The following is a 14,288-nucleotide window of genomic DNA, read 5'->3' as shown; positions in this document are numbered from 1 at the left end:
AGAACAAAAGGTTTGAACTACCTCATGCCTGTGCTCAAAGAAAATACTATTGACAAAACCTGAGTCCACAACCAAGATTTTAAGACTTGTAATGCTTCAAGTTTTGTCCTGTTTGGAAGGTGCTTGGTAACTTGAAGCAGAGATCTATGGTGCTAAAACGCAGCTGTGGAGTAAACCACTTTTACTGTGTTACTTTGTATTGACCAATGAGGAGCCTTGCATTTATCCTGCTGATATTTTCCTATTTAAGCAGGTGGAATGTTTGAAATCTGTTGTCTGGTTTTTGTTTTGTTCCCATTTTTAGGCTTTTTTTTTTTTTTTTTACTTTTCCGGTCTCCTCCCTCTCAGTGTTCGTCTGACAGCTCATTTTTCCATCCAGTTCCAAACAGTTTTAGGCTTCCTTTCTCTCTCAAACAATGCCACCACAAAGTCTATTGTACCTATTTTGTATATGTGAGATGTTTAAATAAATTGTGAAAAGTTCTGAAATAAAGCATGTCCAGTGTTCCGAAACCCACCACCCAGGCAGTGACTTTTATGTTTTATTGACATTGTTGAAAGTGTGTCACTGTACTTACTTTTATTTGCTTTGGCTGGTGTTTCATCAGCATTGACTTAAACATCTTCCTATTGTGGAAGCACAACCATTTCATGACACGGCCCCTCCTCCTCCCTTCATTTTGCCCTTCAGAAACGCATCAAATTTTGATGTATCGTAAAACTTTCTGTTCACGCTCTCCATGTCAATGTGTTACTACAGTGCATTGTTTCCTGTAAATATGCATCTACACATGTTGCTTTTTCTTGCACAAAACAGCTTTTGCATCCAAATAAACTTGGGTTTGGATCAAGGCTTGAATTGCAGTGATACATGAATTTAGTTATTAGATGCATTATTGTTTATTATTTTTATGATTAACCAGCTGCGGCACCTTATATATCCACTAGATGGTAGTGGACTTATAGTTAAAGCTTCTGTAAGTACAGCTGATTTAGGCAAAATAGTGGCATCAAGTAGCAAGTTTGAATAACAGAGCCACAGATTTCCCATTCTGAATACACTTAAGTATCCATACATAACGTAAAGCTGCTGTTTTACTATGTTCATCTGAAAAGCTAGTGCAGCAAAAAATACTAGCAGTAGTTTAACAAGTGCAAGTAAAAAAGGAAAGTAGAAAAAAGTTATTTTCACTTAAGAATGTTAGCACTTTCTACTACAACACAATATTATATTTACAATTAGAATGCGATAAGAACACTTTTTAAATGGTTTGTTTTGTTTTTTGCACATTTTATTGTACATGTGACACAAGGGTTTAAAGTATTTAGATGCATGCTTACCTTTAGGTATGAAACCACTTGTGTGTTTGAAGATGAGCAGGGGCGATTCTAGGATCAGAGGTAAAGGGGGGCTGAGTACCAGGGGGCTGCACAACCAGGCAAGATAAATGTCATTGTTCTGCACATTTTAACTCAATTTCATCTCCATATTTGAAAAGTGAGATGATATATTTTCCCACATATCTTTAATGGTCAGGAATCTGAAAAAGAGAAATAGTTCAGGTCAAAGACATAATATTGAGTTGATAATTAAATATTATTTCCAGAATAAGGTCAAAATATTGAGGGGAAACAAGTTTAAAATAGTATATTAAGAATTTAGTTAGGCTCTCCCTTAGAGATAGGGTGAGAAGCTCGGTCATCCAGGAGGGGCTTGGAGTAGACCAGCTGCTCCTCCACATCAAGAGGAGCCAGTTGAGGTGGCTCGGGCATCTGCCTCCTGGATGCCTCCCTGGTGAGGTTTTTCGGGCACGTCCAACCAGGAGGAGACCTAAAGGGAGACCCAGGACACATTAGAGGGACTATGTCTCTCGAGTGGCCAGAGAGCGCTGTGGGATTCTCCCGAAAGAGCTGGCCCAAGTAGCTGGGCAAAGGGAAGTCTGGGCCTCTCAACTTAAGGCTGCTGCCCCCGTGACCAGACTCCAGCTAAGAGTAAGGAAATGATGGATGGATGGATGGATGGATGGATGGATGGATTGAATTCAGTTATTTTGAAATAGAAAGGCAATTAAAAACTAAACCAGCTCTGGAAAATAGAACTACAATACCCAGAGTGCCTTGTATGAATGGTAACATTATACATCAGCATAGAGTTTAATTGAAGTGTGTGTGTGTGTGTGTGTGTGTGTGTGTGTGTGTGTGTGTGTGTGTGTGTGTGTGTGTGTGTGTGCAATTACATAAACATTAATTTGAATGAATTCCTAAATCTCGCGATATTTCAGACCTCATTAGAGTAAAGGGTCTTGCCTCACCTAGTTCACCTTTAAACGTGAACGTTTGGCGCTAGGCTCTTATCTGTTCAGTTCTGGTCGTAAAACTACCCGGAACAGTATCATAAACCCACGAAAGCCACTAACTAACATGATAAACAACTTTAGCTGGTTAGTGAAGAATTCCTCCAAGCTCAATTATACGGTAGACTTTGGTTTTACCGGTTCTACCACCTCCTCTAAACGCATGAAGGTTGGTTTTCCAGAGTTAAAAGGCACAACACTTTATGGTAAACCCAGTAGCATCCAGATGATTCGGTGGTGAAACTCCAGTGGAGGAAACAGCGACCTGCTTGGTGATGGAGGGGGCGGTGTCGCATGAGGCAGAGCGGACAGGTGGTGGTTGTGGTGGTGATGCTGGACGACACAGCTGCCTGTTGTCATGGAGGAGCAAAGATGGCGCTCCTGGCCTGTAGCCTGGGCAAACGCGAAATAAATCAACATTTTACCATAAAAAATGCCAAGCTGATATCGCTGGTGGTTGTGATCCTGCTGCTGTTGTTCCACACTGCGCTGCGGTCTTATGGAGGTGAGTGCTTTACCGTTATTTGAACTGACCGCGGAGGACACAAGCTAGCAGCAGCTAGCTTCCTGTGACTGCGAGGGCTTTCCCCGCTGCTCGTTGCGGTGCAGACATCGTGCTCCGTACAGGTGAAATGCGCTTACTGGGAAGCTTTAATAAAACGCACGGCTGCTCATAAAGACTAAAATCAGCAAAAACGTTCAGCAGCAACGCCGCTCGACCTGTCCAAGTGGCTAGTTTCATCAAGCTAGCGTTGCATTTAGTTGTGTTGACATGCGCGTGACATAATCCCGATAACACATTTTAAATTCATTGTGTTTTCGGAAGCAAATTGTTGTAGTTTTAGAGCGTTATAAAACCATATTCGTCTTGTAAAAATTAATGTTAGCTCCTGAGTAAAGAGTGTATCACCAACGAAATGCTAATTTGTTGACTAAATAACTCCCGGCTAGCATGCCTGCTCTTGTCAGTGGAGCAGAAACTGTATGCATCTTCTGTTGCGGCTTGTTGGGAACTTTTACTACCAAAGTAGAAACGTTTTGACTAAATGAAGATGAATGTTTAAGAAATTAAAGACAAAAGTATGTAAATGTACTTTTCTCCCTCAACGGTTCAATAAAATAAATATTAGGAGACTATTTTGATCCTAAACCAACTTCTGTTTGTCTGAAAGGACCCCAAACACCGGATGAGTTAAGACAGTTTTTCTGTCAACAGCTCTTACAGGTGAGATTTGTTTCTAACGTGCTCAGAGGAAGTGACATAGTCGATGTACCTTTGTTTTAATAAAGGTGCAAGAACTCTGTATTTATCTAAAACTAGCAGTTTGCACCAAAGAAAGGAAATGGGAAGGACAGAGAGATCCTATGGTACACACTGAGCAGCTGCTGTAACTGAGGGGGTGTTACGCTAATCTGACTGTCCTCAGGCTCCAGTCTCCTCGTCTGTGTCTTGTTCCTGCTTCAGTTGCAGATGGCTCCATTCATGTTGCACACAAATGAGTTGCTGGAATGAATAATGCCCGAGCTAAGTTGCCGATGGCTTCATTTTGCACCACAGCCCCTGACTGAGTGGTGCATTGTGTAGTCCTTTCATAGCGGTGCACTGAATGGAAGCCAGGGTACTATCTGCACAGCAGATTTCTGTCATAGTTGGATAGAAACATGAGTGAAAGCAAGATAAGAGTGCTCTTTTTGTGAGGACTTACTGCTAGGATCTGTCTGCCTCCAGGTGGGGACTCGTGTGAATGGCTGCTGTCTAGAGGACGCTACCTGGGGGAGAACGTATGGCAGCCGTATGGCTGTATGATGCACAGATACAAAAGCATGTGAGTCACACAAACTGCTGCTGTTCAGTCGGCCGGGGTAGCTGGCTCTTATATGGTCCAGTATATTATAATAATTGTTCCTAAACTCCGGAGAGCATTTTTGGGACATTTTGTAAACTCATTTTTGAATTCCATGAAGTTGATCAACATCATTGAAGAGCCCAGTGGGGTTCTGGACTAACAGACACCTGGGACGTTAGCCTGGTCCTCACCTTCAGGTCTCTTTTACTAGAAAAAAAGGCCCTTAATTGTTCTGTGGTATCATTTAGAATGGACCGTTCTGATCCCAATCCTGAAAAATCAGTCCAAACTACAATACTGTTTTAACAGTAACAATGGGGTTATTGGGAATTAAGGTCATATTTTGCCCCCCAATATAAATAAATAAAAAACACTTTTTTGACAGTTTGTTCTGGTTTATCAAGTAATCAGTAGTTTGTCAGAGCCCTCCTGATGGTGCAGCTCCTTCTGTAGTCGTGTCACACGTTTCTGTTGGAGGTTGACCACATCTGGGGAGGGCAACGGTTCCTTTCAGCCTCTGACCTTTGTACATAATTTGGGTGTGTTTTTCCATCCCAATGAAGCATCTGTTCTGTGGTTAGATGGCTGTTTGTTACACACCCACACATGTAGAGGGACATCTTGATTATTAAAAGCTCTAGGTTTGATCTTGTCAAATGGCTGTTGATTCCAAAGTTTTGCATAATCTTGTTGCCCAGAGATTAGATTGTAAACCGAAGCTTAAAGAAGGCACCAGTGTTTCTGTACGGTTGCTGTTTTCTGTTCCTCACACACATTTCTGTCTTCAGTGAAGCCAAAGCATGCCTTGCAGAGAAACGCGTGGTCTTCCTCGGCGACTCACGAATCAGGCAGTTATTTTACTCGTTTGTCAAAATAATTGACCCTGAGCGAAGAGAAGATGGAAACAAGGTGGGAGTCCTCAGACTTCATTTCAAAACTGTAATGTTTCCGTTTAGAAGGATGTGAGACCCTGCAGGGATTGGGAACAAAAATAAAAACATTCATTTTGTTTGCTCCTACCTCTGAGATGCCATACTGTTGGAGAAACCACTCTGCTTTAAAATGAGCTTTTATTTATTTTACACTTGGATTTAAAACCAGACCTTTAGGTCTTTTTCTGAGTCGTATCCACAGAAGTGACTCTTTGATGTGAGCTGAAGCCGGTGGAAACAAAAGGCCCGCTGTGTTTCTAACAATTGTTCCGTCTGTCTCCATGTAACGTCTGAAGCATGAGGACATTTTCTTCCTCGATGACAGGTCCTCTGTTCATGTGGTGAGCTATTTCCAGATGCTTTTTTATTTCCCTATTTTAGTCAACAAAAACATCCTGGGATAAAAGATAAAAGCATGCTTCCTCTCTGCTCCTAGGACTTCCTTTGGCATCCAGAGGCCAATAACTCAGTGAAGGAGCGTTTGCTAGCATGGATACGCGTGAGTAATGATGTTACTTAAAGCGCTGCTGTCTCTAATCGCTCTGATTTGTGTCTTCTGGGTGTTTTTATTGTCTGAGTCATGATGCAATGTGAAGCTTGGATACTTTAAAAAGGGATTCTACACGGTTCTCTCTGGTTTTGCAGGAACCTGCAGCAAAGCCGGACGTCGTCGTCATCGGAGCTGCCACAGTAAGCTGTAGAAACGGATGCTTGTCAGTGTTTGCACATCTCACCACAGGTGTTGTCTGAGTTCCCGGTCCCAATCTCACCTGCTTCTCCGTTGACCACAGTGGTCCATCAAGCTGCACGGTGGCAGCAGCGAGACCTTGCAGCAGTACAGAGCCAACCTGACGGCAATAGCTGTGCACCTGGAGAAGCTGGCTGACCCCGGAGCGGTGTACTGGGTCCTTCAAGGTGAGCTCATCTCCAGGCTCGTTGGGGAACATCACGATGATGAGTGTTCTGTCGGTCAGGCTGAAGAAACTGTTGGTGATGTTTCCTGTTTCCTGGGTGGGGGTGGGGGGTGTTTTGTAGATCCAGTGAATGAGGAGATGCTGAGTGAGAGCAGGAAGATGATCACCAACCAGCAGCTAGATCTGTACAACGCAGCAGCGATGGGCGTGTTTAACAGCAGTAAATACAACAGCAGACCTCGGGTCAAGCTGCTGGCAGCTTCCCGCCAGGCCGCCCTAGAAACCATCGGCCAGTCAGACGACGGGTTACACCTGCCTGAGAGCACCAGGAATGTGGTAGGCAGGTGTTTGGCTTCAACTAGCTGTAGATGACATCCGACTGTCTTCACTAATTATTCTCTTTTCATGTGTCCTTTTAGGGAGCCATGGTCCTCATGAACTCATTCTGCAACAAAGTGCTGAGGCCCATCGACGGCTCCTGCTGTCAGACATTATCGCCTCTAAACTTCTCCCAGAAACTGTCCGCCTGCTTCTTCCTGGGCTCAGCCGTGGTCTTCATGGTTCTTCATCTCCTTGGCAGCAACCGCCACCGCCGACCCGTGCCCTCTGACGTGGAGAGTCTGGAGGAGAAGAAGCCAGCCACTGCAGCTGTTCCCCTCGGACCAAAGGCTCCTTTCCAGGCACTCTGTAAAATGGGCCTGATAATGGGCTACTTCTACCTGTGTGACAGGGCAGATGTGTTCATGAAGGAGCAGAAGTTCTACACAAACTCCACCTTCTTCATCCCTCTCATCTACATCCTTGTTCTGGGAGTGTTCTACAGTGAAAACAGCAAGGAGGTGAGCTGTAGCTGTTCTAGAGTGTAATGGAAGCTCCGAGCCACAGTCTGATAACCAAAGCCTTACTAATGAGCTTGTGGTTAGTTTAGATTAGATTAGATTAGATTAGATTGGGTTTGGGGGTGTGGAGCAATCTTCATCCTGCCTGTAGAAAATAATATTCACATTAGCCTAGTTTTGGAGAGTTGAGAAGGAACCCTGTCGACAGTCTCTGAGCAGCTGAACCAAATGCTCTTTCAGATTTGTTTGCATCTTATCAGTTTTGCATGGACCTAAGCTGCGTGCCACCATTTTCTTATCCAAATGCTCCACTTCCTTCTTCTTCACATGGCCTTGTCGAGGTTGGGAGGGAAACAAATGCTAAGGCAGACTTCCCTAAGAGTCAGGGACGTTTTAAAGAGTGTTGTGGCTCTGTTGTGATGTTTTATGCTGTGGAGATCTGATTCCTCACCTGGTTGGACCCGTTTTCCCTTTATTCTTGACAGTTTCAGTGCCTTCCAGAATGAGCTGTTTCAGGGCTCTGTCACTTTAAGTAAACAAGTTGTTGCCGACCACGCCCACCTATCCCTCGATTAGGCTGCTATAAGCTGAGAAGCTCCGATTTCTGGGAGGGTTTTGAGTAGAGCTGCTGCTCCTACAGCAGCAGCTCCCTGTTGCTCATGAGAGGTGGTTCTATTTTAATGTTTTGGAATGGCTCGTTTTAGGTATGATTCCTAAAACTAAACATGACAGAAAATGAACAGATGGCTTTTCCACCTTTGGAAATAGTAGAGACCCACGTGGTAAAAAGGGAGTTTTGCATCTCCCAGGTAGTCCTGGGTTGACTCAGGGGCCTCCTGTCAGCAGTACATGCCCAAAACACCTCCCAAGGGATGCGTGCAGGAGGCAACCTGGCCAGATGCCCGGACCACCTCAACTGGCTCTTTTCAATGCGGAGGAGCAGCGTTCCTTACCCTATCCCTAAGGCTGAACCTTGCCACCCTGCGAAGGAAACTCATTTTTGACCACTTGTATCCGTGATCTTGTTCGCACATCGCAGATGTAGCTAAATCACTCAAGAAAAGATTTCCTTCTGAACATCTGAGCTGGACACCGCTCAGCGCGTACATAAGGTGCACAGCGAGCTGAAGATGTGGAGAGGGGCTTGGAGCACGTTGCAGAACCAGAGCGCATGCGGGAAGATTTCTTCCACTGAAGCGAGAGTTTTCCAAACCCGGTCTCTCAGAGAGACTTGTCACTTAGAAAATGTTCCCTGATGATGAAACTTTGGCTGAATTGTGCTTGTTCCTGTCTCCAATGTGGCGTCTGAGGAGAGTCCCAGAATCTCACATCGTCTTCAGCTCAGAAAGCGCCTATATGATTACGCACAAGCGTGACGTGTCAACCCGGTCTCAAAGTAAGACTGGGTTGGACCTGTTCAGGTTTACGCAGACAATCTTTACATTTAGAATTAGCTTACAGGTGTGAAATTTATGCAGTAAAATATAAAGCATTTTATTTAAATATCCATTCATTATTTTACAAGCACAGAGAGCCGTATCAGATGGATGGAAGAGCCGCATGCGGCCCCAGAGCCGCGGATTGCCGACCCCTGAGCTAGGGCATGTGCGGAGGACACACACACACACACACACACACAAGCAAAATATACTTGTTTTCAGTTACGTTTATTGGGCCCACTTACATTTTCTTTATATATGTGCGTTTTCTTAGGCCCACCCACAAATGAGTTTCTGGCTACGCTAATGGTGACTTTTGACGTCAACATGGTCGGGACATAGAAGGGGGTGCGCGGCTAAATAAGTTTGGGAACCACTGGCTTAGAGGAAACTTGTTAAATACGTCAACACGGTGGATTTAATAGAAGCTTTAAAGAACAAACTCTGGACGGTGTGAGGTGAGTTTGTCTCACTGCAGAAATAAAAACACACGGAGCATCAGCAGTCAGACGCAGCCGCTCACCAACACTCGTGTGTGTGTGTGTGTGTGTGTGTGTGTGTGTGTGTGTGCGTGTGTGTGTCATGGATTTTATCAATATGTTTATCAATAACCCATTTTGTATAGTGAAGAGAGAAGGAGACAATGAACAACAAGTCAAACAGTTATAACTGTGGCAGATGCACGAGGCAAAATGCACCGAACATCTGGTCAGTGTTTATTTATAGAGGGAGAGATTGTGTGTGTGTGTGTGTGTGTGTGTGAGAGAGAGAGAGAGCGTGAGCGTCAGAAGGCCAATGTGAATATTATTTTCAACTCATGTTCATGCTAAAGGAAGTCTGTGACAGCGTGGAGACCGCCCCACACCCACTGACTCTAATCGAGATAATTTTTCCCATGTCGATAAATCTGATAATAAAAAAATGAAAAGATGTGTGTAGGTAGGCATGGTTCATGTCCCTTTAAGAAGCTGCACCCCCTTGAGTCATGTAAAAATGTGACTCAATGCGATACATGTGACAGCCCCATCTAGTGGATAGCTTTTGTTTCTGTGCATACCTGTAGTTATCGTCCATTTATCGTTATCGAGGTGAAATCCTCAATATATCGTGATATAACTTTTAGGCCATATCGTCCAGCCCTAATGATATACTGTAGTGTAAATAGCTTTGGAGTCCTCTGATCTTGAAAAACGCTATACAAGTGTGGGTCATTCATTATCGTAATTGTTTATGTTGATATGTTTATGTTTATATTGACTCTCAGCCCAACATCAGCTCTTTAGCCTAAACCCCGTCTCTACGGACACACAAACGGTCCTGCCCGTCTCACGTGGAGACCCCCCCCCCCAGATGTTATCAGTGTTTTTGGTTTTACTTGACAAGTTAAATCTCTTTTCTGCTTCCTTTTAATTTCTGGATTCATTTTTTATTTCAGACCAAATTACTGAACCGTGAACAAACGGATGAGTGGAAAGGTTGGATGCAGCTCGTCATCCTCATCTATCACATCTCTGGAGCCAGTGCTGTGAGTCCTAAATATGCAGAGATTCTGCTCTGACACTGTCTGTGCTGGTGTCTAAGGGTGTGTGTGCGTGTGCGTGCGTGCGTGTGCGTGCGTGCGTGCGTGTGTGTGTGTGTGTGTGTGTGTGTGTGTGTGTGTGTGTGTGTGTGTGTGTGTGTGTGTGTGTGTGTGTGTGTGTGTTTCCAGTTCATTCCAGTCTACATGCACGTGCGGGTGCTGGTAGCTGCATACCTGTTTCAGACTGGCTACGGACACTTTTCCTTTTTCTGGCTCAAGGGAGACTTTGGACTTTATAGAGTTTGTCAGGTAAGGCGTTCCTTAGTCGAACGGTAACTCTTTTGTCCGGTCCACTTAGTGACAGCAGTAATGTGCGTGTTATCAGCGTTTGATCTGGGGAATTCTGTTTTTCCATGTTTATTCCTCAGGTTCTGTTCCGTCTGAACTTCCTGGTGCTGGTGCTTTGTGTCGTAATGGACCGGCCGTACCAGTTTTATTACTTTGTTCCCTTGGTCACCTTCTGGTTTGTCATCATCTACTCCACCATGGCCATGTGGCCTCAGATCCTTCAGAAGAGGACTAACGGTACACGTCACATTTCAGATCACTTCTACTCCCACCCAGTCCTGGATAAACAGGAAGTCTGGTGACTTCAGAGTAAAAGCACTAAGCTGTTGATCATGTTTTCTGAACAGGCAGTAGTATGTGGCATCTTGGAGTTCTGGCGAAGTTACTCGGCCTGCTGCTGTTTATCTGCTGTTTTGCTTTTTCCCAGGTGAGTTGTAATCTAGATTAGATTACATTTGAATGTAGGTCATTTATGAGCATGCTCATATCTGATCATTGAAAGGAGTTTTGATAAGTTCTGTTCTGTTTTGTGAACTCCAGAGTTTTTTTGAGAGAGTCTTCTCCATGTGGCCCATCTCCGAGCTCTTTGAGCTGAACGGAAGCATCCATGAGTGGTGGTTCAGATGGAAACTGGACCGATTTGTGAGTCAAATGTTCTTCCACCCTTAGAGACCGATAAATCCAGCAGTCTGTCTGATTTAAATGTAGTGATTTTACCTCTGTGTGACATGGTTTTAACACAAACCTGTACTTCACAGGCGGTGATTCATGGTATGGTGTTTGCCTTCATCTACTTGGTGCTGCAGAAGCGCCAGGTGCTGTCGGAGGCCAAGGGAGAGTTGCTCTTCCCTGCTAAGATTTCCAACCTGCTCCTCTTCCTCTCTGTTGTCTCCTTCATAGTAAGACCTGGTGCTATTCTGAAGATGAAGAAAAACAGTGTCTTTGGTTTCTCAAGTATTTTCCTTCTTCACATTATTCCAGACTTACTCTATCTGGGCGAGTAGGTGCAAAACCAAGAGGGAGTGTAACGAGATGCACCCTTACATCTCTGTGGTCCAGGTACTGTTTACATCTGTCTGCATTGGGATCCAATTCTTTGTTTTTCCTTTCTGTATAGAAAGCACTGTCAGGAACGCCGTGTTCTGGAGGAAGACAAGTGTGTTGTGGATAGCCGTGAATCTGCTGTCACCTCTGTAATGTGTCCGTTCTCGCCATATTAAAGCCACGTGACAGAAAACACAGGTTCTCCGTCCTAGACGCAGCAGCTCATCAGAGCATTGTAAGTTTAGAGGTCTAAATCCTCGTGAATAGGCTCCAGGATTGTCCGTGCATCCTGTCTGGCTCTGGCGAGGTTGAAGATACAGACGCGGACATAGTTGTTGGTGCCCTTCGTTCAATGAAAGAAAAAGCACATGCTCCCTCAACCCCATGATCCACAGGAGTACTTTTGTGTCATCTGTTCATTTTTTTAAATGCTTTTTTAACTTGGGACTGGCTACGGACTGGGAAATTCCTCCACCTCCATCCACGGATCTATTGCTTACACCAGGGATCAGCTGTTGGCACTGCAGACACCGGCTCTTCTCCACAGAAGAGCGCTGGTTCTGCCCCCAGAATGAAGGAAATTTGTCTGCAGGATGGCGTTCTTGTACGTTTTAAGTTTTTAATATTGTTTTTGCTGAGCTCAAGTAGTACTTTAGGAAGAATTCCACGCTATGCTACGATTTTATGCAACGTTTCATAAATGTGGCTTCTGATCTTTTACAGCCACACACCCGGGTTGTTTCTCAATGCCAAGGAACCTCGCCTTGATGTCTTGGTCCCGCCCGGTTGCCTAGGAGATGCGTTACCAGGAACCGCCAAGGCGTGTTCCAATGTTCATGTTCTACTGAGGCACCTGTTCTCCGTTCGTTAGCCGTTTAGCTAGCTGAGCAAGGATACACGGGAGGTGTCTTGTAGCCTAGCCTTGGTGGAAAAGTTTCCCAGAATACACCGGGGTATTTTCAAAAGGATGACGGATCAGAAGCTGGCAGCTACTATTTCAAATTTAAATGGAGAGCCGGGCGTACACTGTGCGACTTTTTCACTTTTTTTGAGCCGATTTTCCACTCGTGCGAGAATCCACGAGATCGGGGCGAGTTTTGCACTGAGCATCGTGTAGTGTACTCTCTCACTGTCACTGTCTCTCTCTAACAGATTTTGGCCTTCATTCTCATCCGGAACATTCCAGGCTATGCTCGCTCTATCTATAGCTCATTCTTTTCCTGGTTTGGAAAGATTTCCTTAGAGGTGAGCTGGTCCCAGCTGTGGAGAACATTTATTATAATACCTGCTGTAAGAGGTTACTAGTTGTAAACATGTCTGGAGGCACTTTCCTTTTTCAAGCTGGTTTGCTTTGTCTCCCCCAGCTGTTCATATGCCAGTACCACATCTGGCTCGCTGCAGACACCAAGGGAATTCTGGTCCTCATCCCGGGAAACCCATCAGTCAACATCATGGTCAGCACCTTCATCTTTGTTTGTGTGGCACACGAGATTTCCCTCATCACCAACGACCTGGCCCAGGTGGTCATCCCCAAAGACAGCATGGCCCTGCTGAGGAGACTGGGGATCATAGGGGTCTGTAGTTTTCTCGTCCTGCTGCTGAGCCGAGGTAACCAGCTCACACCTGGAGCCTGATGGGAGGAGCCCCGACTTGAGTCCACATGAGGATGAAGTCAGCAGAGCCCTGTGGGAGAATGCTGTCGACCCCTACGGTCCAAAATAAAACAGAAAAACTGGCCTAAAACCAAGGGGTAGTCCTATTTTGGGCCAAGTGCAAACGGACAAAAGCCCTTAAATGTTTACATGAGCTGGTTGTAGGTGTAGAGGTTCTTCAAGACTTTCTCTTGGTTCAGGACTTTTGTCTTCTGTGTAGCCAAGCACACTGATGAGAGGTTAGCCACGAGCTCTTCTCTCCGTCCACAGGACCGTAGCAGCTGATGGCCATAACCCGCTTATTCAGATATCTTCACATCTATCGGAGTAGTTGTACCGTATTCCCACAGATATCTAAATATGCAAACATGGACCAACAAGCGGCTTGCCTGACCAGAAACCGCTTCAGAGCGACGAGTGGAACCAGGAGTGGAACGGCTGTTGAATTTAGTTCTGGGTAAATCTGGTATGATTGCCTTGGCAGAAAGGCTGCGGTCACCTGCTGCTGCTCCGACATATGTGACGTGTACAGTATTTAATGATTTAAATTAAGCTTATATTTTATACTGTTTCCAGCTTGTTTTGTACTTTGCGTCCATAACTGCTGTTTTGTGAAGAAGTGTTGCCTAGATGAATTTTGTACGCATCGTAAACGAGGTGCAGCCTTTTAGTGTGGTAGCCTTCTCTGTTGATTTGATGTAAATATATATATATTTGTATGACAGGATGAGTTTTATTTTGGAAGCTCCGGTGGCGCACATAGGAGCAGCAGCTGATCAGAAACATTACACCTGTTCATGAATGCCTTCATTTCTTTTTATTTATTTTCTCATTTGCTTTTAAGTTCAGCGCATTTTCACTGAGAGCTTCTTCATCCCGTCTTCCACGTTTGGGCACTTTTGCATCAGGACCGCATCAGCAGCAGAACCAGAACCTCTCACTGGTGCACTCACTCGTTTCTGATGCATACGTTCAAAACAGGAAACGTATTTAAGCAGGAGCTGTCTCAGCCTGTTGATACTCACACACTCGAGAACGTGAGCACTTTAGTTGGGACTTTTTCACCTTTGAGGTGGAACTCAGTTTTAATTTGGCACATTTTATTGTGTGAATCAGATATTTTTTGCATTGCTGATGCTAGACAGGTAAAGTCTGGGTTATTCCTCTTTACTGATGAGTTTCCAGTGTTTTTGTTTTGGTTCTAGCAGGCGTCTCCTGATCGGGCCGGGTCAGAACCTTGCGTTTTACCTCCGGTCTCATCTATCACCCAGCTAAGCGAGCATCTGTGTGGACCTTCATGGATCCTGTCAGAGCAGCATTTTTACCCTTGTTCAGGACCTCCGCTATATTGGACGTGTTTTCTGTGATGTCTTACAAAGTGTGGATCTGTATTCATATTT

The 14,288-nt window shown here is 44.8% G+C and overlaps 1 protein-coding gene across 3 annotated transcripts; it reads left to right on the top strand.

Moving 5' to 3' along the window:
* The first annotated feature begins 2,577 nt into the window (after window positions 1-2,577).
* casd1 (CAS1 domain containing 1) lies at window positions 2,578-13,083 on the top strand. Of its 3 annotated transcripts, XM_015955833.3 has the most exons (18): window positions 2,578-2,859; window positions 4,084-4,180; window positions 4,990-5,110; window positions 5,430-5,474; window positions 5,570-5,632; window positions 5,779-5,823; window positions 5,925-6,048; window positions 6,169-6,383; window positions 6,467-6,886; window positions 9,761-9,850; window positions 10,034-10,153; window positions 10,273-10,429; window positions 10,540-10,619; window positions 10,733-10,834; window positions 10,951-11,091; window positions 11,174-11,251; window positions 12,389-12,481; window positions 12,601-13,083. In XM_015955833.3, exons 1-18 carry the CDS (start codon window positions 2,649-2,651, stop codon window positions 12,868-12,870), a joined length of 2,472 nt encoding a protein of 823 aa, XP_015811319.1. In that variant the 5' UTR covers window positions 2,578-2,648; the 3' UTR covers window positions 12,871-13,083. The 3 variants fall into 3 exon arrangements, with proteins under 3 accessions (XP_015811319.1, XP_015811320.1, XP_054600973.1); XM_015955834.3 differs by lacking the exon at window positions 4,990-5,110 and having other exon boundaries at window positions 2,712-2,859; XM_054744998.2 differs by lacking the exons at window positions 2,578-2,859; window positions 4,084-4,180; window positions 4,990-5,110; window positions 5,430-5,474 and having other exon boundaries at window positions 5,569-5,632; window positions 5,779-5,846.
* Window positions 13,084-14,288: the final 1,205 nt, after the last annotated feature.

This window comes from Nothobranchius furzeri, chromosome 11 (assembly GCF_043380555.1).
Source record: "Nothobranchius furzeri strain GRZ-AD chromosome 11, NfurGRZ-RIMD1, whole genome shotgun sequence".
In the NCBI taxonomy this organism is placed as follows: Eukaryota; Metazoa; Chordata; class Actinopteri; order Cyprinodontiformes; family Nothobranchiidae; genus Nothobranchius; species Nothobranchius furzeri.
The sequence above is the reverse complement of the archived record's forward strand: the minus strand, read 5'-3'. Positions and strand labels throughout refer to the sequence as shown.